General features: G+C 38.6%; 2 protein-coding genes across 7 annotated transcripts in view; one reads left to right on the top strand and one right to left on the bottom strand.

Annotated features, from left to right (window-relative positions):
• Positions 1–19,230: 19,230 nt before the first annotated feature.
• Positions 19,231–21,285, bottom strand: zdhhc4 (zDHHC palmitoyltransferase 4). Of its 6 annotated transcripts, none has more exons than XM_080872910.1 (7): positions 21,129–21,285; positions 20,729–20,858; positions 20,516–20,589; positions 20,257–20,435; positions 20,041–20,166; positions 19,696–19,940; positions 19,231–19,598 (listed from the first exon to the last, which is right to left on the bottom strand). In XM_080872910.1, exons 2-7 carry the CDS (start codon positions 20,849–20,851, stop codon positions 19,299–19,301), a joined length of 1,047 nt encoding a protein of 348 aa, XP_080729036.1. In that variant the 5' UTR covers positions 20,852–20,858; positions 21,129–21,285; the 3' UTR covers positions 19,231–19,298. The 6 variants fall into 6 exon arrangements, with proteins under 6 accessions (XP_080729036.1, XP_080729035.1, XP_080729038.1 ...); XM_080872909.1 differs by having other exon boundaries at positions 21,124–21,277; XM_080872912.1 differs by having other exon boundaries at positions 20,729–20,926; positions 21,124–21,273.
• A 549-nt stretch (positions 21,286–21,834) lies between these two features.
• grid2ipb (glutamate receptor, ionotropic, delta 2 (Grid2) interacting protein, b) overlaps positions 21,835–25,955 on the top strand; it is a 41,622-nt gene continuing 37,501 nt past the window's right edge. Inside the window, exons 1-2 of the mRNA XM_080873055.1 lie at positions 21,835–22,807; positions 23,303–23,454. The gene's annotated coding sequence lies outside the window, so the exon portion shown is untranslated. The remainder of the gene's footprint in view (positions 22,808–23,302; positions 23,455–25,955) is intronic.

Raw genomic sequence — 25,955 nt, 5'->3', positions numbered from 1 at the left:
CAAACAGGCTTTGGGTGGTATGGAAGTAAGGGCAACTATGGAACTGCTCAGCAACATGGGACCCATAGCTAATAAATAGTAATATGACAAAAAATAACAACTTTGTGTGGATGTAACCTTGTGAGATTTGACATTTTGACAGCATTTTTATGTGACAACTTCTCTTTTTAGATAAATGCAGAGTTTAAGCGCATTACCACCATGCCACTGCAGTCCAGATTACTCTCGCAGATAGATGTGCTATCTGACAAACTAATAAAGGTCTTCAAAAGGCGAGGAGGACAAATAGGAAGAAGACTTCAGAACATTCTGGAGCCCATGGCCCAGGTAAGAAAAAAATTAATTTGTGTATACACTTTAGGGAAAATAATAATTTTAACAAAATGCTGCTTGTCACTCTATGCCAGGAGTATGTTGAAAATCACCTGGGATTTTCACAATTTACCATGGGTGCGTTTTTTTTTTTTTTCTTTTACCTGCATTAGAACTGTGTGTGGAGTTCATAGTTGAACACCTCTCTATGCTCTGACAGTATTCTGCTTCTTTGCATGGAGATTTCACTTCATGCATTACCTTTTTAAGCATTCTGAGGACTCAAATCAGTTGCTGTAATGAATCCATTTTTGTTCACCTAATGTGTTAATGTTAACATTTTTTGGAATAGTGACACAGATTAAAATAAGATTTGGTATAATGTTCTTTGACTGGTGTTCTGTTTAATTAAATTTCGGAATTCTGCATTTTCTAGGCCACAGATGAAGCCATTATCCAACGATCTAATAAGGAAACAACCATGGGAATTTACATCATAAAGTCAAGAGATGGCAGGATTATCCCCTGAGGACATCGGGATAATCCTTGAAGGTCAGAGAGTCTGGCAGGATTTGGATAACTATACCCTAGCAGCTGCAATGCTGTTTGGACTAATGTACACTTTGAACCTCACCTACCCACTGGAAAAGTATACCTTCGAGGTATTATAGAAACTGGTTATGGAGCTCAAAAGGAACAGCCTTTCAAAGAAGGCCCAGGTTTTCAGGACCAGACTGTACGATTGAACAGTTTTCCAGTTATGATGTGGGAACAACATGTTTACCTCTTCGAATATGTGCCATCCTTTCTTTTAAGCCAGCACTGGTAAAGTTTTCACTTTTCAAGCCATGGCTCGTTTAAAAAAAAAATTCAAACTTTGAATGTCCATTTTTCTCAATGGAAATGGTGCCTTGCACCAATTTCACCAGTTTGCAATTTTTTTCCCAAGGTGCACCGCTACAAACAGATTGCATCGTCTAGTATAGTGATTGTGATGTTTAGTGATAGAAGCAAGCCAATACTAATCAGTTTAGGTCTCTTGGTTTTGTGCCTGTGGGTTATAATGTTATTTTAAGTCTCTTCTTTGTGTCATTTTAATAATTACACCCCTGTTGCCATATTACCTTATGGCTCTTACATTTAAAAAACTATTTTTTACATAAGCGCGATGTCATAAGGCCCCACAATGTTGAATTCAGGTTACAGCAGATAACTTTGAGGAATGTTGTGGAATGTTTTTCAAGAGATGCATTGTACAAATATGACTCATGTATATTTTGGAAGCCTGAATTGAAAGTCCATTGTTACAACTGTGTAGTATTTTCAAAGATACAGGTCATTGTTCAAAAATGTTTTGCTTATTTCTTTGATTGAAGAGAAAGTGTACAGTACATACAGTAAGATCAGCCTTAATTTAGTTTTATTTATTGAACACTCAATTATATATTAGATTATATATTATATATTAGAAATTTGTTATAAAATAAAATAAGCTTACCATAAAATAATCTTGTCACTATACCACATAGTAGTCCAATACAATTAACACAAAAAGTTCATGTCTGATAAACAAGTGGTTTCTATAAATATTTGACCGGAATGAAAAACATAACAACAACATAACAAAGTCATGTTCATGTTACCAGAAAAATGTGTGCAGGTATAACATAAAAACTAAGGTTAACCAAACATAACTTAATTTCGTGCAACCGATTACAATAATTTTTTTTATGTTTATCCCACTGATTAGTTTGTTTTCAGTGTAGGCTGAAAATGTACACATTTGTGTGACAATGAAAACATGCAATATTCACAATATAATCTTTTTAGGACTTTATTAATGAATAAAAAAAAAATCAATTTGGAATGCCCAATAAGATCGCAGGGCTCGCAAAATCGCCCGTCGGGCTATATGATAACCCGACGGGCGGGGCTGAGATAGATTTTGGTCGCCCGACCGGAGATATCGCTAGCTCCGGGACGTCGGGCTAGAGATTTTGCGAGCCTCGAGTTGTGTATTAGTTGACAAATAAATAAATAAAACCCCAATAATCTGACAATTCCCTCTGAGCAAGCACTCGGCGACAGTGGGGAGGAAAAACTTTCTTTTAAAAGCAAGAAACCTCCGGCAGAACCAGGCTCAGTGAGGGACGGCCATCTGCCTCGACCGGTCGTGGGATTTTTAAAGTGACTCATTGGATGTGAAATAAATTAGCTTGTTTGAATCGTTTGTTGTTAGCCAATTTAAAGAATCACTTTGATGTCAACTAATACACTTAAACTGTCCAAATAATTTTAAATAATAATTTTGCAGGCAGTTGGAGTGGTCAGAAGCACTTGGTATGGACATCAAGTTGTTATTAAGTTCTGTTTTTCCTGAGAATTTCATTTTTTTTTGCACTTTAAGTTGTTATTAAGTTTCTCAAGCTCTTTGTTTTCCCTGAGCATTTCATTGTTTTTGCACTTTAAAGTCTTATTAATTTCCTCGAGCTCTTTGTTTTCCTTGAGCATTTTCTTCTTTTTGTATTTTAAGTTGTTATTAATTTCCTCGAGCTCTGTGTTTTCCTTGAGCATTTTCTTCTTTTTGTATTTTAAGTTGTTATTAATTTCCTCGAGCTCTGTGTTTTCCTTGAGCATTTTCTTCTTTTTGTATTTTAAGTTGTTATTAATTTCCTCAAGCTCTGTGTTTTCCTTGAGCATTTTCTTCTTTTTGTATTTTAAGTTGTTATTAATTTCCTCGAGCTCTGTGTTTTCCTTGAGCATTTTCTTCTTTTTGTATTTTAAGTTGTTATTAATTTCCTCGAGCTCTGTGTTTTCCTTGAGCATTTTCTTCTTTTTGTATTTTAAGTTGTTATTAATTTCCTCGAGCTCTGTGTTTTCCTTGAGCATTTTCTTGTTTTTGTATTTTAAGTTGTTATGAAGTTCCTCAAGCTCTGTGCTCTTTTTTAGGAGTTCACTGTATTTGTAGTTTAAGTTCTTATTCTGTCCCTCGAGCTCTGTGTTCTTTCTCAGGATTTCATCAATTTTGTATTTTATGATGTTAGAAAGTTCCACAAGCTCTGAGTTCTTGCTTAGCATTTCATTGCAAATGTGCTGCGCGCCTGAGTGTTGTTTTATCAGTTTTTCCCTTTCTCCTTCTAGTTCCATGATTTTCTCCTTCATTTCATTAGAACATGCGTGTAGCTGTAGATTTTTCCTTTCTAAGTCTTGGAGAATAACTTGTGTCTTTTTCTGCATTTTTTCCTGTTGCTGTTTCTCTTGAAGAAACTCTTTGTTTTTCTCCAGGGCTTCATCAAGTTTTAGGTGAAGCTGCAGATTCTTGTTCTCAGTGTCTTTGAGATTCCCATAGAGCTCCTGATTAATAGCTTCTGTTTGTTGAAGCTGGTAGGACATTTTTCTTAACTGGTCGCAGTTCTGCTTGTTTGTTGTCATCAGGCTTGCAATATGCTGCGGATCTTCAATAAAGATTATTTCCCAGCCCTTATTTACAATATCTACACTGGGCAGGTTTTGTGTATTTTTATTTTCTTCGTCTTGCTGGTTTATGAGACTTTCATCGTGAAACATTTCTGCATTTCTGTGCAGTGCTTCATTAAGCTTTACTTGCAAGACTTTGTTTTGTTTCTTCATGGTCTGAAGTTTACATTCCATTTTTTTCTCCTTTCTTTCCTGTTGTTTCTTCTCTTGAAGCAACTCTTTGTTTTTTTCCTGGGCTTTATCAAGTTTTGCTTCCATCTCCAGGTTCTTAAACTCAGTGTCTTCGAGTTTCCCACAGAGCTCCTGATTAATATCTTCTTTTTCTTCGAGCAGGTGGGACATTTGTCTTAATTCAGCACGGTTGTGTTTGTTTTCTGTCATCAAGTTTAAAATCTTCTCCTGTGCTTCATTAAATAGTATTTTCCAGCCCTCATTTATATTATCCACATTGGGCTGCCTTCGATTATTTTCTTTTTCTCGTTGGTTCTTGACAAATTCATTATGCCTTTCTTCCAACTGGTTATTTAGGGCCTCCATGTGTCTGCACTTCTCTACAAGCTGAATTTTCTCTGCCTGGATTTGTTCAATCATGTTGTGTAGATTTTGGTTTTCCTGCCTACTTTCAGCTAATGCCCTTTGGATGGATGGACCCTCGAGCAGAGGGCCAGCGTAAGCTTGTTGTTTTTTGCTGTGTTTTCTCTGAGACATGTTGGAATCTTAGTAAAACAACTGTGTAAATGATCCAACTGTTTCAAAATGTTTCTCAGGTTTATGTTTGAATGCTGCGAACACGAGTGCTGCGAATAAACTGACTAAAAGTTTGCAGTTCTCACCCCTATTTATACCTTTCGATTGGATCAGATGCCTTTGATCTGCATGCACGCTATATGATGTCATAGGGCTTTGGAGTGTGATGTCACGGGGGTGGGCGTGGAAAGGATTTTGGCCCGATCCGCCATTTTGGGGGTCTAAACAAAGCGCTCACTCACATGTTAGTCGTGTTTTCTCCTCAAGCTCCGCCCCCTGGAAAGGAAAAATCGGCTGCACTGTCCGCCATTTTGTTTCTCGCTTTGGAAAATCTACTATCATCTGGAGTTTTACAGTTGAAGGTAAATAAGATTTTAAAGCTAACACACCAGTGAGAAAGAGTGTAGACCCTTTATATATGTGGACTTTTACTGGGCTGTTTATCAAAAACCATGAAAGGCCAATGTTAGGCTCCAGTTAGCAAATGGTAACCGAAATTATGCGATAAGCAAATTAGTAATTAACATATATAATGTGAGTTAATATTGTTTGTATATTCTTTCAGTCTAAATTAACAGACTATTACAAACTTGCATCGGTGTCTGTAGTAAGTGGTGGTACCTGCAGTGTCTTAACCGTTAAACAAGCTAATGTAGGGCCGGGATATGACTAGTTTGTTGAAACATGTCTGCTGCCAATGTGACTGCTCACACACGGTAACATTACCAGCACATAGCCACAGCCGCTATAAACATGCTGAAAGGTCAGTCTAGCTTCTGTAGTCAGCAGCTGGAAGACTCAACACAGACCCAAGATTCAGTGTAACGGTTATCTAAATGTTGTGTGTCCTGTTTGTAAGCCCAGAAAAAGAAATTAAATAAAATGACGACCTTGAGCTTCAAGCTAATGTAAGCGTAATGCTATAGCATAAAGCGACTAATGCAATGATGAGGTTGTTAAATTAGTAAAAATACAGTAAATATATCCAACATGAATCATTTATATTTTTGGTCTAAACATAATTAAGTCTCACGCCTTTCACTTGTTTTAGAAGGATGTTCAGTTTTTTAAAACCAGTCATATCAAAATAACAGAAAACAGTAAGTGGGTCTAAAGTGGGTCTATTTAGGGCATGACACCTATGCAGTACTCATTAGGAGAGGAAGTGCATGACGTGGGGCTTTATTTCATGTTCTGGGGCAGTGAATGTAATGTACTGTACACACAAAAACAAATTATTTTAACTGATTTATAGACAGACTGAGAGGAGGGCTTAAAGAGATAAAAATAATGACAATATAAATATGTTAAATTTATTTTTTCTGTATCGGTATATGGTGCTTATCCCTGCTGAAGGGCAGATTGGTGTTGCTTCAGAACAATTCTCTAGCGCTGTTACGTAGAGGTGTTACAGTTAAGGTTTTAATAACATTATTTTATTTACTAGTGAAGATTTGCATATGTTATCTCACATTCTGTAAGGTAAATTTTCTGGAAAGGTCAAATTAACTAATTTAACTAAGTATTAATGAAAGACTTCGATGTGTATATGACAATAATAGATGTAGTTTCTGGGTCATTTGGCAGAACTGCAAAATGGCCAGAAGGAGGCAACTGCTGTGGTTGCAAACAGGCTTTGGGTGGTATGGAAGTAAGGGCAACTATGGAACTGCTCAGCAACATGGGACCCATAGCTAATAAATAGTAATATGACAAAAAATAACAACTTTGTGTGGATGTAACCTTGTGAGATTTGACATTTTGACAGCATTTTTATGTGACAACTTCTCTTTTTAGATAAATGCAGAGTTTAAGCGCATTACCACCATGCCACTGCAGTCCAGATTACTCTCGCAGATAGATGTGCTATCTGACAAACTAATAAAGGTCTTCAAAAGGCGAGGAGGACAAATAGGAAGAAGACTTCAGAACATTCTGGAGCCCATGGCCCAGGTAAGAAAAAAATTAATTTGTGTATACACTTTAGGGAAAATAATAATTTTAACAAAATGCTGCTTGTCACTCTATGCCAGGAGTATGTTGAAAATCACCTGGGATTTTCACAATTTACCATGGGTGCGTTTTTTGTTTTACCTGCATTAGAACTGTGTGTGGAGTTCATAGTTGAACACCTCTCTATGCTCTGACAGTATTCTGCTTCTTTGCATGGAGATTTCACTTCATGCATTACCTTTTTAAGCATTCTGAGGACTCAAATCAGTTGCTGTAATGAATCCATTTTTGTTCACCTAATGTGTTAATGTTAACATTTTTTGGAATAGTGACACAGATTAAAATAAGATTTGGTATAATGTTCTTTGACTGGTGTTCTGTTTAATTAAATTTCGGAATTCTGCATTTTCTAGGCCACAGATGAAGCCATTATCCAACGATCTAATAAGGAAACAACCATGGGAATTTACATCATAAAGTCAAGAGATGGCAGGATTATCCCCTGAGGACATCGGGATAATCCTTGAAGGTCAGAGAGTCTGGCAGGATTTGGATAACTATACCCTAGCAGCTGCAATGCTGTTTGGACTAATGTACACTTTGAACCTCACCTACCCACTGGAAAAGTATACCTTCGAGGTATTATAGAAACTGGTTATGGAGCTCAAAAGGAACAGCCTTTCAAAGAAGGCCCAGGTTTTCAGGACCAGACTGTACGATTGAACAGTTTTCCAGTTATGATGTGGGAACAACATGTTTACCTCTTCGAATATGTACCATCCTTTCTTTTAAGCCAGCACTGGTAAAGTTTTCACTTTTCAAGCCATGGCTCGTTTAAAAAAAAAATTCAAACTTTGAATGTCCATTTTTCTCAATGGAAATGGTGCCTTGCACCAATTTCACCAGTTTGCAATTTTTTTCCCAAGGTGCACCGCTACAAACAGATTGCATCGTCTAGTATAGTGATTGTGATTTTTAGTGATAGAAGCAAGCCAATACTAATCAGTTTAGGTCTCTTGGTTTTGTGCCTGTGGGTTATAATGTTATTTTAAGTCTCTTCTTTGTGTCACTTTAATAATTACACCCCTGTTGCCATATTACCTTATGGCTCTTACATTTAAAAAACTATTTTTTACATAAGCGCGATGTCATAAGGCCCCACAATGTTGAATTCAGGTTACAGCAGATAACTTTGAGGAATGTTGTGGAATGTTTTTCAAGAGATGCATTGTACAAATATGACTCATGTATATTTTGGAAGCCTGAATTGAAAGTCCATTGTTACAACTGTGTAGTATTTTCAAAGATACAGGTCATTGTTCAAAAATGTTTTGCTTATTTCTTTGATTGAAGAGAAAGTGTACAGTACATACAGTAAGATCAGCCTTAATTTAGTTTTATTTATTGAACACTCAATTATATATTAGATTATATATTATATATTAGAAATTTGTTATAAAATAAAATAAGCTTACCATAAAATAATCTTGTCACTATACCACATAGTAGTCCAATACAATTAACACAAAAAGTTCATGTCTGATAAACAAGTGGTTTCTATAAATATTTGACCGGAATGAAAAACATAACAACAACATAACAAAGTCATGTTCATGTTACCAGAAAAATGTGTGCAGGTATAACATAAAAACTAAGGTTAACCAAACATAACTTAATTTCGTGCAACCGATTACAATAATTTTTTTTATGTTTATCCCACTGATTAGTTTGTTTTCAGTGTAGGCTGAAAATGTACACATTTGTGTGACAATGAAAACATGCAATATTCACAATATAATCTTTTTAGGACTTTATTAATGAATAAAAAAAAAATCAATTTGGAATGCCCAATAAGATCGCAGGGCTCGCAAAATCGCCCGTCGGGCTATATGATAACCCGACGGGCGGGGCTGAGATAGATTTTGGTCGCCCGACCGGAGATATCGCTAGCTCCGGGACGTCGGGCTAGAGATTTTGCGAGCCTCGAGTTGTGTATTAGTTGACAAATAAATAAATAAAACCCCAATAATCTGACAATTCCCTCTGAGCAAGCACTCGGCGACAGTGGGGAGGAAAAACTTTCTTTTAAAAGCAAGAAACCTCCGGCAGAACCAGGCTCAGTGAGGGACGGCCATCTGCCTCGACCGGTCGTGGGATTTTTAAAGTGACTCATTGGATGTGAAATAAATTAGCTTGTTTGAATCGTTTGTTGTTAGCCAATTTAAAGAGTCACTTTGATGTCAACTAATACACTTAAACTGTCCAAATAATTTTAAATAATAATTTTGCAGGCAGTTGGAGTAGAAGCACTTGGTATGGACATCAAGTTGTTATTAAGTTCTGTTTTTCCTGAGAATTTCATTTTTTTTTGCACTTTAAGTTGTTATTAAGTTTCTCAAGCTCTTTGTTTTCCCTGAGCATTTCATTGTTTTTGCACTTTAAAGTCTTATTAATTTCCTCGAGCTCTTTGTTTTCCTTGAGCATTTTCTTCTTTTTGTATTTTAAGTTGTTATTAATTTCCTCGAGCTCTGTGTTTTCCTTGAGCATTTTCTTCTTTTTGTATTTTAAGTTGTTATTAATTTCCTCGAGCTCTTTGTTTTCCTTGAGCATTTTCTTCTTTTTGTATTTTAAGTTGTTATTAATTTCCTCGAGCTCTGTGTTTTCCTTGAGCATTTTCTTCTTTTTGTATTTTAAGTTGTTATTAATTTCCTCGAGCTCTGTGTTTTCCTTGAGCATTTTCTTCTTTTTGTATTTTAAGTTGTTATTAATTTCCTCGAGCTCTGTGTTTTCCTTGAGCATTTTCTTGTTTTTGTATTTTAAGTTGTTATGAAGTTCCTCAAGCTCTGTGCTCTTTTTTAGGAGTTCACTGTATTTGTAGTTTAAGTTCTTATTCTGTCCCTCGAGCTCTGTGTTCTTTCTCAGGATTTCATCAATTTTGTATTTTATGATGTTAGAAAGTTCCACAAGCTCTGAGTTCTTGCTTAGCATTTCATTGCAAATGTGCTGCGCGCCTGAGTGTTGTTTTATCAGTTTTTCCCTTTCTCCTTCTAGTTCCATGATTTTCTCCTTCATTTCATTAGAACATGCGTGTAGCTGTAGATTTTTCCTTTCTAAGTCTTGGAGAATAACTTGTGTCTTTTTCTGCATTTTTTCCTGTTGCTGTTTCTCTTGAAGAAACTCTTTGTTTTTCTCCAGGGCTTCATCAAGTTTTAGGTGAAGCTGCAGATTCTTGTTCTCAGTGTCTTTGAGATTCCCATAGAGCTCCTGATTAATAGCTTCTGTTTGTTGAAGCTGGTAGGACATTTTTCTTAACTGGTCGCAGTTCTGCTTGTTTGTTGTCATCAGGCTTGCAATATGCTGCGGATCTTCAATAAAGATTATTTCCCAGCCCTTATTTACAATATCTACACCGGGCAGGTTTTGTGTATTTTTATTTTCTTCGTCTTGCTGGTTTATGAGACTTTCATCGTGAAACATTTCTGCATTTCTGTGCAGTGCTTCATTAAGCTTTACTTGCAAGACTTTGTTTTGTTTCTTCATGGTCTGAAGTTTACATTCCATTTTTTTCTCCTTTCTTTCCTGTTGTTTCTTCTCTTGAAGCAACTCTTTGTTTTTTTCCTGGGCTTTATCAAGTTTTGCTTCCATCTCCAGGTTCTTAAACTCAGTGTCTTCGAGTTTCCCACAGAGCTCCTGATTAATATCTTCTTTTTCTTCGAGCAGGTGGGACATTTGTCTTAATTCAGCACGGTTGTGTTTGTTTTCTGTCATCAAGTTTAAAATCTTCTCCTGTGCTTCATTAAATAGTATTTTCCAGCCCTCATTTATATTATCCACATTGGGCTGCCTTCGATTATTTTCTTTTTCTCGTTGGTTCTTGACAAATTCATTATGCCTTTCTTCCAACTGGTTATTTAGGGCCTCCATGTGTCTGCACTTCTCTACAAGCTGAATTTTCTCTGCCTGGATTTGTTCAATCATGTTGTGTAGATTTTGGTTTTCCTGCCTACTTTCAGCTAATGCCCTTTGGATGGATGGACCCTCGAGCAGAGGGCCAGCGTAAGCTTGTTGTTTTTTGCTGTGTTTTCTCTGAGACATGTTGGAATCTTAGTAAAACAACTGTGTAAATGATCCAACTGTTTCAAAATGTTTCTCAGGTTTATGTTTGAATGCTGCGAACACGAGTGCTGCGAATAAACTGACTAAAAGTTTGCAGTTCTCACCCCTATTTATACCTTTCGATTGGATCAGATGCCTTTGATCTGCATGCACGCTATATGATGTCATAGGGCTTTGGAGTGTGATGTCACGGGGGTGGGCGTGGAAAGGATTTTGGCCCGATCCGCCATTTTGGGGGTCTAAACAAAGCGCTCACTCACATGTTAGTCGTGTTTTCTCCTCAAGCTCCGCCCCCTGGAAAGGAAAAATCGGCTGCACTGTCCGCCATTTTGTTTCTCGCTTTGGAAAATCTACTATCATCTGGAGTTTTACAGTTGAAGGTAAATAAGATTTTAAAGCTAACACACCAGTGAGAAAGAGTGTAGACCCTTTATATATGTGGACTTTTACTGGGCTGTTTATCAAAAACCATGAAAGGCCAATGTTAGGCTCCAGTTAGCAAATGGTAACCGAAATTATGCGATAAGCAAATTAGTAATTAACATATATAATGTGAGTTAATATTGTTTGTATATTCTTTCAGTCTAAATTAACAGACTATTACAAACTTGCATCGGTGTCTGTAGTAAGTGGTGGTACCTGCAGTGTCTTAACCATTAAACAAGCTAATGTAGGGCCGGGATATGACTAGTTTGTTGAAACATGTCTGCTGCCAATGTGACTGCTCACACATGGTAACATTACCAGCACATAGCCACAGCCGCTATAAACATGCTGAAAGGTCAATCTAGCTTCTGTAGTCAGCAGCTGGAAGACTCAACACAGACCCAAGATTCAGTGTAACGGTTATCTAAATGTTGTGTGTCCTGTTTGTAAGCCCAGAAAAAGAAATGAAATAAAATGACGACCTTGAGCTTCAAGCTAATGTTTTCTGTCTTCATTTATGTTGGAAGTGATAACAGAGCTGTACGTTTTAATTTGTTTCCAAAACCCCGCAGTCAGGACATGCTATATTGTATTTAGATAGAAGCTAGCGAGCTAACTCCCTGCTAACTCCGTTAAATGTCATAAATTCGGTTTTCATGGATGCCTGGATGCCAAACTCAATTGTTACACCTGGTAGAGCAGAACGCTGATCATTTTATTAAAGATGAAAGACTTTAGACAGTTTTTCAACTCTCAGTAATGCCATAGTGATCGTTTGATATATGGACCTGCAGCGGAGTTTAGGTCCAGACACGGCTAGTGACGTCAGACTGAACGACCGGATAGTGAGGGTCAAAAAGATGATAATGTTATTTAGAGCTATGTTCCTTACTGCCATTGGCAACATTTAGGAGATTATATACCAATATATGTGGATTCTAATATCACATATCCTGTCATCCTGTGTCTCTGTGAGGTCAGAGGTCAAATTTACAAATAACCTACTCCTACATAAAGTTTGTGTAATCAGAGTAAAACCTCTGCCATATTTTAATACAGTAGTTGCTACTAAAATGTTTGATTTTGAATAGAAGACAAACACACATGTTCAGTCTAGGCTGAAAATGTACACATTTGTGTGACAATGAAAACATGCAATATTCACAATATAATCTTTGTAGGACTTTATTAATGAATAAAAAAAAAATCAATTTGGAATGCCCAATAAGATCGCAGGGCTCGCAAAATCGCCGGGGCTGAGATAGATTTTGGTCGCCCGACCGGAGATATCGCTAGCTCCGGGACGTCGGGCTAGAGATTTTGCGAGCCCCGAGTTGTGTATTAGTTGACAAAAAATAAATAAAACCCCAATAATCTGACAATTCCCTGAGCAAGCACTCGGCGACAGTGGGGAGGAAAAACTTTCTTTTAAAAGCAAGAAACCTCCGGCAGAACCAGGCTCAGTGAGGGACGGCCATCTGCCTCGACCGGTCGTGGGATTTTTAAAGTGACTCATTGGATGTGAAATAAATTAGCTTGTTTGAATCGTTTGTTGTTAGCCAATTTAAAGAGTCACTTTGATGTCAACTAATACACTTAAACTGTCCAAATAATTTTAAATAATAATTTTGCAGGCAGTTGGAGTAGAAGCACTTGGTATGGACATCAAGTTGTTATTAAGTTCTGTTTTTCCTGAGAATTTCATTTTTTTTTGCACTTTAAGTTGTTATTAAGTTTCTCAAGCTCTTTGTTTTCCTTGAGCATTTTCTTGTTTTTGTATTTTAAGTTGTTATTAATTTCCTCGAGCTCTTTGTTTTCCCTGAGCATTTTCTTGTTTTTGTATTTTAAGTTGTTATTAATTTCCTCGAGCTCTGTGTTTTCCTTGAGCATTTTCTTCTTTTTGTATTTTAAGTTGTTATTAATTTCCTCGAGCTCTGTGTTTTCCTTGAGCATTTTCTTCTTTTTGTATTTTAAGTTGTTATTAATTTCCTCAAGCTCTGTGTTTTCCCTGAGCATTTTCTTGTTTTTGTATTTTAAGTTGTTATTAATTTCCTCGAGCTCTGTGTTTTCCTTGAGCATTTTCTTCTTTTTGTATTTTAAGTTGTTATTAATTTCCTCGAGCTCTTTGTTTTCCCTGAGCATTTTCTTGTTTTTGTATTTTAAGTTGTTATTAATTTCCTCGAGCTCTGTGTTTTCCTTGAGCATTTTCTTCTTTTTGTATTTTAAGTTGTTATTAATTTCCTCGAGCTCTTTGTTTTCCTTGAGCATTTTCTTGTTTTTGTATTTTAAGTTGTTATTAATTTCCTCGAGCTCTGTGTTTTCCTTGAGCATTTTCTTCTTTTTGTATTTTAAGTTGTTATTAATTTCCTCGAGCTCTGTGTTTTCCTTGAGCATTTTCTTCTTTTTGTATTTTAAGTTGTTATGAAGTTCCTCAAGCTCTGTGCTCTTCTTTAGGATTTCACTGTATTTGTAGTTTAAGTTCTTATTCTGTCCCTCGAGCTCTGTGTTCTTTCTCAGGATTTCATCAATTTTGTATTTTATGATGTTAGAAAGTTCCACAAGCTCTGAGTTCTTGCTTAGCATTTCATTGCAAATGTGCTGCGCGCCTGAGTGTTGTTTTATCAGTTTTTCCCTTTCTCCTTCTAGTTCCATGATTTTCTCCTTCATTTCATTAGAACATGCGTGTAGCTGTAGATTTTTCCTTTCTAAGTCTTGGAGAATAACTTGTGTCTTTTTCTGCATTTTTTCCTGTTGCTGTTTCTCTTGAAGAAACTCTTTGTTTTTCTCCAGGGCTTCATCAAGTTTTAGGTGAAGCTGCAGATTCTTGTTCTCAGTGTCTTTGAGATTCCCATAGAGCTCCTGATTAATAGCTTCTGTTTGTTGAAGCTGGTAGGACATTTTTCTTAACTGGTCGCAGTTCTGCTTGTTTGTTGTCATCAGGCTTGCAATATGCTGCGGATCTTCAATAAAGATTATTTCCCAGCCCTTATTTACAATATCTACACCGGGCAGGTTTTGTGTATTTTTATTTTCTTCGTCTTGCTGGTTTATGAGACTTTCATCGTGAAACATTTCTGCATTTCTGTGCAGTGCTTCATTAAGCTTTACTTGCAAGACTTTGTTTTGTTTCTTCATGGTCTGAAGTTTACATTCCATTTTTTTCTCCTTTCTTTCCTGTTGTTTCTTCTCTTGAAGCAACTCTTTGTTTTTTTCCTGGGCTTCATCAAGTTTTCCTTCCATCTCCAGGTTCTTAAACTCAGTGTCTTCGAGTTTCCCACAGAGCTCCTGATTAATATCTTCTTTTTCTTTGAGCAGGTGGGACATTTGTCTTAATTCAGCACGGTTGTGTTTGTTTTCTGTCATCAAGTTTAAAATCTTCTCCTGTGCTTCATTAAATAGTATTTTCCAGCCCTCATTTATATTATCCACATTGGGCTGCCTTCGATTATTTTCTTTTTCTCGTTGGTTCTTGACAAATTCATTATGCCTTTCTTCCAACTGGTTATTTAGGGCCTCCATGTGTCTGCACTTCTCTACAAGCTGAATTTTCTCTGCCTGGATTTGTTCAATCATGTTGTGTAGATTTTGGTTTTCCTGCCTACTTTCAGCTAATGCCCTTTGGATGGATGGACCCTCGAGCAGAGGGCCAGTGTAAGCTTGTTGTTTTTTGCTGTGTTTTCTCTGAGACATGTTGGAATCTTAGTAAAACAACTGTGTAAATGATCCAACTGTTTCAAAATGTTTCTCAGGTTTATGTTTGAATGCTGCGAACACGAGTGCTGCGAATAAACTGACTAAAAGTTTGCAGTTCTCACCCCTATTTATACCTTTTGAATGGATCACATGCCTTTGAGCTATATGATGTCATAGGGCTTTGGAGCGTGATGTCACGGGGGTGGGCGTGGAAAGGATTTTGGCCCGATCCGCCATTTTGGGGTCTAAACAAAGCGCTCACTCACATGTTAGTCGCGTTTTATCCTCAAGCTCCGCCCCCTGGAAAGGAAAAATCGGCTGCACTGTCCGCCATTTTGTTTCTCGCTTTGGAAAATCTACTATCATCTGGAGTTTTACAGTTGAAGGTAAATAAGATTTTAAAGCTAACACACCAGTGAGAAAGAGTTTAGACCCTTTATATATGTGGACTTTTACTGGGGTGTTGTTATTTTACAGGTATGTGGGCTGTTTATCGAAAACCATGAAAGGCCAATGTTAGGCTCCAGTCAGCTAATGGTAACCGAAATTATGTGATAAGCAAATTAGTAATTAACATATATAATGTGAGTTAATATTGTTTGTATATTCTTTCAGTCTAAATTAACAGACTATTACAAACATGCATCGGTGTCTGTAGTAAGTGGTGGTGTAACCCAGTGTTAATTTGGTTATCTGATATTGTGTGATATTCAGTATATATGTATATATCTATATTGGGTGTTATAAAATGTTCTTCAATGATTTTGAGGTTGTTGGTTTTTTTTTTTTTTAATTGCTATTGGTTTGCGGCTGCTTTACGACAGTCGACTGTGGTAGTACATCCTAGCGGGAGGGGCTATGAGCTCACATGGCTTGTAGCTTTGCCAGAGAGCAAGCTTGGGTGAGCTAGCGGGGAATATCTCCTTCTGCAGTAGCCTTAAAAAAAAGACTATTGTTCATTCTCCTGCCAGGTAAAAATCTGTTTCGTATGTATATTATAGTATTCCATGTGTTATCATGTGTTTGCTATGATGTGATGTGTAGTAATGGTTATTAAGGTGCTAATCGAGGCTAAGCTAGCAAGCTCGACAATTAGCCGCCATGCTAAGCGGACGTTAGTAGCCAAGTTCGTATGTCACTATAGGGTTATGAGCTCACGTGGCTTGTAGCTGTGCCAGAGAGCAAGCTTGGGTGAGCTAGCGGGGAATATCTCCTTCTGCAGTAGCCTTAAAAAAAGACTATTGTTCGTTCTCCTGCCAGAGGCCTCGCTGCTGTGCTGCCTTACTGCTGTGCTGTCTCGCTGGTGCCATTAAAGGACAAGCGGCTGCCATCCCTTCATCCATCCGGACCTTGATTATTTGGACCGAAGTACTCACACACACGCCCGCACTCAGTGCCATACACTCTCTTTATTTTGCTGGCCAGCTAATACCCTTGTTTGTTTGTTTTTGTTTGCATTCACAAAGACTATCCAAAGACATTTTGGTTATTGTCAAATAGACACTCTCTGATTACGGACTGAGGAGGTTGTGGTGTTACAACCCCAGGACTGAGAAAAAGGACTCTTTACATAATATATTCACTTGTCTCCTGGTTAGGAGAAGTGACTATTGATGGAAATATTTTTCTTCTTCTTGTCTTTGTTTACATTGTATCCCAGAGAAGTTTTAAGTTGTTCAGGTTGAAACATTTGCACTTAAAGTCAGTTAAGTTTCCTTTGATATATCAGTGTCAAGCTGATGTTTAAGAGGGTATGTTAAGGACAGGTGTGCTCCAGTCCATCAATCCTTTAAAGTGCTGGACACCGATGGTAAATTGCCATCAGACCCTAAATAAATTGTCCTCTGCTGTTATCCATATTGCTTCACTCATTCTTTGGTGAGTAGACGTATTGGTTACAGTGGTACCTGCAGTGTCTTAACTATTAAACAAGCTAATGTAGGGCCGGGATATGACTAGTTTGTTGAAACATGTCTGCTGCCAATGTGACTGCTCACACATGGTAACATTACCAGCACATAGCCACAGCCGCTATAAACATGCTGAAAGGTCAATCTAGCTTCTGTAGTCAGCAGCTGGAAGACTCAACACAGACCCAAGATTCAGTGTAATGGTTATCTAAATGTTGTGTGTCCTGTTTGTAAGCCCAGAAAAAGAAATGAAATAAAATGACGACCTTGAGCTTCAAGCTAATGTTTTCTGTCTTCATTTATGTTGGAAGTGATAACAGAGCTGTACGTTTTAATTTGTTTCCAAAACCCCGCAGTCAGGACATGCTATATTGTATTTAGATAGAAGCTAGCGAGCTAACTCCCTGCTAACTCCGTTAAATGTCATAAATTCGGTTTTCATGGATGCCTGGATGCCAAACTCAATTGTTACACCTGGTAGAGCAGAACGCTGATCATTTTATTAAAGATGAAAGACTTTAGACAGATTTTCAACTCTCAGTAATGCCATAGTGATCGTTTGATATATGGACCTGCAGCGGAGTTTAGGTCCAGACACTGCTAGTGATGTCAGACTGAACGACCGGATAGTGAGGGTCAAAAAGATGATAATGTTATTTAGAGCTATGTTCCTTACTGCCATTGGCAACATTTAGGAGATTATATACCAATATATGTGGATTCTAATATCACATATCCTGTCATCCTGTGTCTCTGTGAGGTCAGAGGTCAAATTTACAAATAACCTACTCCTACATAAAGTTTGTGTAATCAGAGTAAAACCTCTGCCATATTTTAATACAGTAGTTGCTACTAAAATGTTTGATTTTGAATAGAAGACAAACACACATGTTCAGTCTAGGCTGAAAATGTACACATTTGTGTGACAATGAAAAAATGCAATATTCACAATATAATCTTTGTAGGACTTTATTAATGAATAAAAAAAAATCAATTTGGAATGCCCAATAAGATCGCAGGGCTCGCAAAATCGCCGGGGCTGAGATAGATTTTGGTCGCCCGACCGGAGATATCGCTAGCTCCGGGACGTCGGGCTAGAGATTTTGCGAGCCCCGAGTTGTGTATTAGTTGACAAAAAATAAATAAAACCCCAATAATCTGACAATTCCCTCTGAGCAAGCACTCGGCGACAGTGGGGAGGAAAAACTTTCTTTTAAAAGCAAGAAACCTCCGGCAGAACCAGGCTCAGTGAGGGACGGCCATCTGCCTCGACCGGTCGTGGGATTTTTAAAGTGACTCATTGGATGTGAAATAAATTAGCTTGTTTGAATCGTTTGTTGTTAGCCAATTTAAAGAATCACTTTGATGTCAACTAATACACTTAAACTGTCCAAATAATTTTAAATAATAATTTTGCAGGCAGTTGGAGTAGAAGCACTTGGTATGGACATCAAGTTGTTATTAAGTTCTGTTTTCCTTGAGCATTTTCTTGTTTTTGTATTTTAAGTTGTTATTAATTTCCTCGAGCTCTGTGTTTTTCCTGAGAATTTTCTTGTTTTTGTATTTTAAGTTTTTATTAATTTCCTCGAGCTCTGTGTTTTCCTTGAGCATTTTCTTGTTTTTGTATTTTAAGTTGTTATGAAGTTCCTCAAGCTCTGTGCTCTTCTTTAGGATTTCACTGTATTTGTAGTTTAAGTTCTTATTCTGTCCCTCGAGCTCTGTGTTCTTTCTCAGGATTTCATCAATTTTGTATTTTAAGATGTTACAAAGTTCCACAAGCTCTGAGTTCTTGCTTAGCATTTCATTGCAAATGTGCTGCACGCCTGAGTGTTGTTTTATCAGTTTTTCCCTTTCTCCTTCTAGTTCCATGATTTTCTCCTTCAGTTCATTAGAACATGCGTGTAGCTGTAGATTTTTCCTTTCTAAGTCTTGGAGAATAACTTGTGTCTTTTTCTGCATTTTTTCCTGTTGCTGTTTCTCTTTTCCTGTTGCTGTTTTTCTCCAGGGCTTCATCAAGTTTTAGGTGAAGCTGCAGATTCTTGTTCTCAGTGTCTTTGAGATTCCCATAGAGCTCCTGATTAATAGCTTCTGTTTGTTGAAGCTGGTAGGACATTTTTCTTAACTGGTCGCAGTTCTGCTTGTTTGTTGTCATCAGGCTTGCAATATGCTGCGGATCTTCAATAAAGATTATTTCCCAGCCCTTATTTACAATATCTACACTGGGCAGGTTTTGTGTATTTTTATTTTCTTCGTCTTGCTGGTTTATGAGACTTTCATCGTGAAACATTTCTGTGCAGTGCTTCATTAAGCTTTACTTGCAAGACTTTGTTTTGTTTCTTCATGGTCTGAAGTTTACATTCCATTTTTTTCTCCTTTCTTTAAATGTAAAGACTTCTTTTTAAATGTAATAACATAAAAAAAACCCTCCTCAGCCATCAAAATAACTTGTGTAAATACATCCCCATTAATCCCACAAGCAGCAGCTACTTTGAGATTAAACATAATCATAGAAGCTACCTCTAAGTGTTTGATTTGGTAAACTTGTAGCTGCAACAGTTAATTAAAACAATCTTCAATTCACAAACCAGAGGCCATAAAGAAACCAATAAACTTTATTTTCCAGTAGTGTTTACAGTAGTTATGGTAGACAGTAAATGGAACCAATCAATTGTCTTTTTTCTGAACAAGCCGTGGAGGGAAGACAATCTCCCTCAGATTTCGGAGGACCCCCCTGCTGTAGTAGTATCTTTTAGAGTGATCTGGGATGGGGCTACAGAGAATATCGGCCGCTGTAGATGGGTGGCAGTGCTGGCAAACGTAGCCTCGACTTTTGTACCACTCATTGGAGGTCTGGTTCACAACAGCAAGAAAGGAATGGAACATGGTGTAACCCGCCAGGAGGAAGAATACAAAGAGTAAGAAGCCCAGCATGAAGACAATTCGGGGAAAAGTAAGGAAGAGATGCTGGAAGAAAAAAGTGGGAGGAGGGGCGGATGATTAAAATTCAATTTCAGTTAGAAGCAAAAACAGCTGTGTGCAATATTCAGTGTGTCAGCAGTACCTGCACGACAAACAGAAATCCTGCTGGCTGCCGTTGGCCATTCTCATCTAAGTAACTGGCCCCCAGGAGCCCTGTGCGCAGCACGACATGAAGCAGCATGTCCACCGTTAACAGGGCGATGTCGCACGCCATGGCACAGATGCTGAAGAGGTAAAGCAGGAAGTAACGTGTGTTCTGAGCACCGATGCAGTTGTTCACCCAGACACAGTGGTGGTCGAAACGCTGCACACACCTGTTGCAGACCCCTGAATCACAGGAGGAGTTACAGTCAGCACTGAGACACGCTACCTTTCTTTTTCTCCCAGTACCTCAGGTGCTGACATTGACAAATTAAAAAGCACTCACTACAGTGTTTCGAGCGGGCTGGTTTGACAAGCTGGCAAGTCGAACATATGATTCCCGGGTGAAACAACCTCCTATCGTACGAATAGATGTGCAGCTGACCGGCAACTTTCTTCTTTGTCACTGTGCCTGACAGATGGAGAGAAGTGAGATAACACACTGCCATTGCTGACACCACCACCGCACATTTAAACAAGATGTGGTCAAACTAAAATGAACCTGGGTCTGTCTTGATGCAGAGGTAGAAGAAGAAGGTCTTGATGGCCAACAGGATATAAGGCACAGATAGGCTGATCAGAGTGGTGTCCATCTCCCTACAGAAGCCAAACACCTCGTAAGTGAACTCTGCATACACGGCGCCCTCCAGCAGGATGTGCAGGTATATGAACGCGTTGCTCCTGCAGTCAAATTCAAATAACACTGAATCAAGCCTCAAATAAACATTAAACTCTGTAAACGCTAAGAGAGAACTACAAACCTCTGATGGAACAGTCTGTGCAAAGTCCACTGTGAAAACTTCTGCAGCCACTTTGGAGTAATCGATGAAAGTCTCTGTGAAAAAAAGCACATAGTTGTAAGTGAAGTGGATACGTTTTCTTTATATTGAGACAACAGCGCCACAGAGTGTCGGTCTTTGGAATTGCATGAAAAGAAAAGCTTCATACTCATCCCGTTTCTGCTCTTTTCTTACCTTTAATGCAAAGCTGTAGAGTGAATTAAGGGGGCTGTGTTGCTGGCCGGAGTATCTGCACACTAGAGCTATGCATGTGAGCACCACCACAACGTAAATGCCAAACAGCGTCAGGAAATCCATATCTCACCTGGCAGCATCGCAGAGAGGCAAACAACAGGTGTTTACGGTACAAACTCACCGACAGCAGGTAGCAAGCTTAAAAAGAAACAATTAGGCTTTGTTACAGTTAAATTTCAGTCATAGTTACTTCCTTTAAACGCGTTAAAGACTCAGGTGAACAAGTTACATTAGCATCCGCTGAAACCTCTCAGTACCCACACTGCAGCGTTAGCAAAACTGAACCAAGTCTTCGTTTCTTCTCCTTGTAAACCCATTTTCATGCTCGCTCTCACCTTACCATCTAGTCGAGGTTACACATAGCTGCCTTTTAGTGTTTGTCTCAAGTCAACAGAGTCGGTTTAGGAGGCTTCTAGTTTTACTTTTGCTCCATGCTCACGTCCTGCCCCTGTAAACAATGCTACTTCCTTAGCATCGCTAATGGGCTGGGCTAACGTCGAAGCCTCCCCGCTGTGAGAGGATAGTGGAAATGTGTCCTACTCCTTTTTACTTTACACTGATATAAATGAACAGTGTGTTTTGTTTTTTTTGGGTTTTTTTCGGCTGATTAAGAGAGGGGATTATTAATTTTAAAAGTTGTAAGTATACTTTGCGTTAAAAGTCCCTGTTTCCTGTTATAAACGTGTATTAATAGCCATACAAGGAGGTGTGCAAGACAAGTGCATTCAGCCAGCTCTTTCTTTTATTGAAAATCCTGTTATTTTTCGACAGTTTACATCCCCATCCCAATATCTAAAACAGGCTTCAGACATTTCTAAAGTTTGCTTAAACATCTTCTATTTAAAAAAGAAGAGAGAGCTATGATGCACATCACTACCCACATACACTCACTGGTTACTACATTGTCAACACAGATGTTAAATCAGCCTATGGCAGCAGCTCAGTGCATTTACCCATGCAGACGTAGCCAAGACGACCTGCTGAAGTTCACTAAACTGAGCATCAGAAAAGGGTGAAAGGTGATTTAAGTGACTATGAATGTGGCATTGCTGTTGGGGCTGGACAGGCTGGTCCAAGCATTTCAGAAACTGCTGGTTGACTGTGATTTTCCACCACACAAGCATCTCTAGGGTTTCCAGAGGATGGTACCAAAAAAGAGTCAATATCCGGTGAGCATCAGTTCTCTGGGTGAAAATGTCTTGTTGATGCTAGATGTCAAAGAAAAAGCTAACAGGAAGGCAATAAAAACTCAAATAACTCATCACAGAGTTACTCTAAACTCAAAACACATCAACACTTGAAGAAAATGGGCTACAGCAGCGACCACACCAGGTGCCATCTCAGCTAAGATCAAGAAACTGAGGCTAGAATTCTCACAGGCTCACCAAACTTGGACAGAAGACTGGAAAAATGTTGCCTGGAGCCTGCTTTGACATGTAATTGTTAAGGTTGGAATTTGGAGTAAAAACCATGAAGCAGGGATTCATCCTGCTTTGTGTTAATGGTTCAGGCTGCTGCTGCTGCTGCTGCTGGTGTAATGGTGTGTGGGGCATTTTTTGGCACACTTTAGGCCCCTTTACCAAATGGGCATAATTTAAATTCCACATCCCACCTGAGTATTATTGCCAACCATGTGCATCTCTCTACGATGGCTGCTTCTAGCTGGATCATGTGCAGTGTCAAGGGAGGAATATTGAATGTGTGCCACAAAGAATGAAGGCAGCCCTGAAGGCAAACGGGTGTCCAAGGTGTACTTAACGAAGTGACTGGTCAGTGTATAAACTGGAAGTTTTGAGGCCTTTGCCAGAGCCAATAATACACGTGTTTTATAAATGCATTACTCTTGATTTTACTGTTAAATGTGTTACTGGTTAATTCACTATTTCATTGAGAGAATTTCTGCCTGCAGTTTCTATAGTTCAAGAAAGAGAGAGGTGATGTCTGGAGCTTTGCTACCTGAGGAATCCAGTGTGAGATAGCATCAACAGTAATGTTTTGTTTCCTGTGTCCAAAATACATGTGAGTAATTAGAGTATTTTATACTTTCTCTCTCTCTTTTTTGGGACTTCAAAACATGCATTGAAGCATAAAAGGTTTTGTCTAAAAGTTAGCACACAAACTTCAAAAAGGAGAATTTTAAATATATAATTTCAGTATAACAACTGTTAACTTCCTTTTGTTTATTGAATGCCTGGATGCGCTGTGCTGGTGCTTTAATCATCTTTTATTGACTGTTATATAAGATAAATCAAGTTACAGTGCTGTGAGCAATGCTTTTATCCCACCCTTTGTGCCAGAGACATGAAGAAATGTCTTTCAACTCCTCATTACACTAGCTTTGAACATGTATTTTGTTCAAAAATTGATCCGACAATGACAAACAAATATCAGCTACTGTCATCTGGTTTGATTATAGACTGATACCCGCCATCGAGGTTAATATAGGCCTATAGTGTTTGACTTTGGTGCCTGAATAAAATCATTAACTGTTTGCTGTTTGTCTCTGCAATCCAGTCCTCCACACAATGCATCAAGGCACCACAGGACACCAGTCAGTGGATACTGTTGCGGACATGGCCCAACACTCATATTACAGCTCACAGAGCTGCAGAGGGGAGCATTACTCGGGAGCTGCGCAGGCTCATCTCCGAATGCTGCTTAAACAGGTACTGAATGTTTGGATGTGCTGTGCTGGGGGCCTTAATCATTTTTTATTGTCTCTTATGTCGGATAAATCAAGTTACAGTGCCACGAGCGTATCTGCTGTTACAGTTTGAAATCAAAATTACAGCTTTATACCTGAAATGACAATTTTCTTTGTCAAAAGATAAATTGTTTCAGGTGGTTTAAAGTTTTTCTGTCAGGCATCTTGTCATAGACGACTCAATCGTCTTTAAGACTGTAAGTGTAAGAGGAGAGTTTGACTGAAGTGAAAAGTGTGTTTGGAGATGCAGTCATTTGTGTTTAATTATTCAGTTTGCACTGAACTGTTTGTTCCTTATTGTGCGCTTTGGCACTAATGACAGTTTACACTCCAATAAGCCCACCTGCGCGCTTCCTCAGCTTCCTCTCCAGCTGTTATGCATGTCAGTTAAAAAATACGTGTAATACTGTAAAAGTAAAACTTGATGTGAGCTTCAGTTCAAGGATATAAGCAGATAGTCACACGTGCAGCTTAGAGTCTGCTCGATATAGGATTTTTAAGACCTATGCCAACATTTGGTGATTTAAAAAATCTGATATATTGGCTGATATGTTTTTTTTCTTTCAGACGCACATACATAAATGGATTAGCAATTGTTATGTGTATTGATTCATTAGTCCTTACTAAGAAGATAAAGCATTGCAGTTTAAAAAATAGTCATGTTTTACCGTCACAACAAGATCTTCATGCTCTGCTCGACTCTGCTGGTAAACGTGTGTTGCCAACAGGGAAGTTGCAGAGCACAACATCAGCACCCATAGCATGGTTGAAGGGTTTTTCCTTCTTGATGTTGATATTGATATGTTGGCAAATAGCTGATATCTGCTGATAAATCCACCGGGCTGATTTTTAATCAGCACACTGACGCCATAAATTTTCAGTTTTAAGTTTTAGTTTTCAGCTCTGATCTGGCTCTATATAAATACAATTGAATTGAATTGAACTAGAGCAGCATTTAGCCTATTTCATCATAAATACACGTCTAAAAGTGTGCACAGTGCTAAAATAAACTTCAATAGAGGCACTCTAAATATCTAATACGGGAGGGGAGCATGTGTTCCTACAGTATTAATAACAAGGGGGGGTGGAGGAGAGCAGATTCAGCTGATAATCCTACTAATCCCACAGGCTAAAGTCTTAAATTGCCCCCGCTCCTTATCAATGGACCGACCATTTCAGAGTACGCAGAGAATCACAGGCATGCAGACGCTCCAATTAGAGCTCCTCGGGCTTTCTCGCATCGACGCAGAGTGATTCTGGGCCAGGAGCGGTCCCACGGAGAGCCACCTTGCCAAGAGAGGAGGGGGAGGAAGAAAAGACACATGGGTGTATTTATAGAAAAATGAGGCCTTACAATACCCTTTTTGGAGAGAGAATTATTAAGGAACCGAGGTGCGCGGGTGCACGCGTCCCAGTTTTCTGATTAACACTGTGCAAGCAGGCTGGCCCTAGGATGAATCAGGGATGAGATGCAGGACCAACTCCTTGACATACTCACAGGAAGAGACTGCACTTGCTTTTCATGCACACTCACCCTTTGCTCATGAGGAGACTGCTGTGGTTTCAGGGAGGAGGAATGGGGCAGTATTTTGAGTTTGTCACCTTTTCTCTTTGACTTTGGGTCGTGGGTGGTGGGGATATTATTTTTTTAAAAACACTATACTTGAGAAGACTGGATAACAGCCTCCTAGCAGGCCACCGGGTATCTGACATTCAAGATGAAGAAATTTTTGCAAAACAAAAAGGGCAGATACTCTTTCCGCCAGAGCAAACGGGGCTCTCGGTATCCAGCCAAAGATTTCTGTAAGTCTTTATAACCTTCGTCTTCGTCAGCTCTGTGAATTCTGCTGCGCTGTGGCTTTTGGAAAGCTGTGCAGCACATCATTAGCCTACAGCTGAGCTACAGGGTTTATAGCAATTCATTGCTGTGAAATTTGTACTTGTTCCATTAGAGGTGGTTCTGAAAGCCTTATATTTCCTGCTATTTTCCCATTTGGTTGGAAATAATCCTGTTATTTAACCTGGAATTCAACCTCTTACCTGTTCATCCATGCAGCCAGTGGTGTGCTCTGTCGCGTTATTGCTTTTCCATTCAATTACCGTTCGACAGGAGAGACATGCATGTGCTCTGAGTGCAAAAAATAGCAAGAGGAACTTCTGTCTCCTGAGCTAATTAAGGTCACAATCTTTCAATGCTTTAATTTGATTGGCTGTGAAAGAGTTTATGAACCAGGTCAGGGACTGCTGAGTGTGTCATGGTTCAGCATAGAGGGTTACAGAGCCACACTTGATGTACAGCTAAGACAGGGAAGGAGACAGAGAACAAACTGAATATCTTTAAAACAAAAGACTGTATCATAGAGTTTTCTTGCGATGTCGCTGAACTTGAATCCACTGGCTACAGTGGGTAAGTATTTTTAAGTACCACGAGACTCCATATTGAAGCAAACCTCACTGTCCTTT

This window comes from Rhamphochromis sp. 'chilingali' (assembly GCF_963969265.1).
Source record: "Rhamphochromis sp. 'chilingali' genome assembly, chromosome: 22".
In the NCBI taxonomy this organism is placed as follows: domain Eukaryota; kingdom Metazoa; phylum Chordata; class Actinopteri; order Cichliformes; family Cichlidae; genus Rhamphochromis; species Rhamphochromis sp. 'chilingali'.
Note: the sequence above shows the minus strand (reverse complement) of the source record. Positions and strands in the feature narration are given on the sequence as shown.

Bases quoted from the DNA above. Each gene is read 5' to 3' on its own strand.
- zdhhc4 (XM_080872910.1), bottom strand. From the start codon at position 20,851: ATGGATTTCCTGACGCTGTTTGGCATTTACGTTGTGGTGGTGCTCACA. The intron at 20,590-20,728 runs GTAAGAAAAGAG...TTTTTTTCACAG, and splicing joins TCTACAGCTTTGCATTAAAG to AGACTTTCATCGATTACTCC. The intron at 20,436-20,515 runs GTTTGTAGTTCT...ATTTGACTGCAG, and splicing joins CACAGACTGTTCCATCAGAG to GAGCAACGCGTTCATATACC.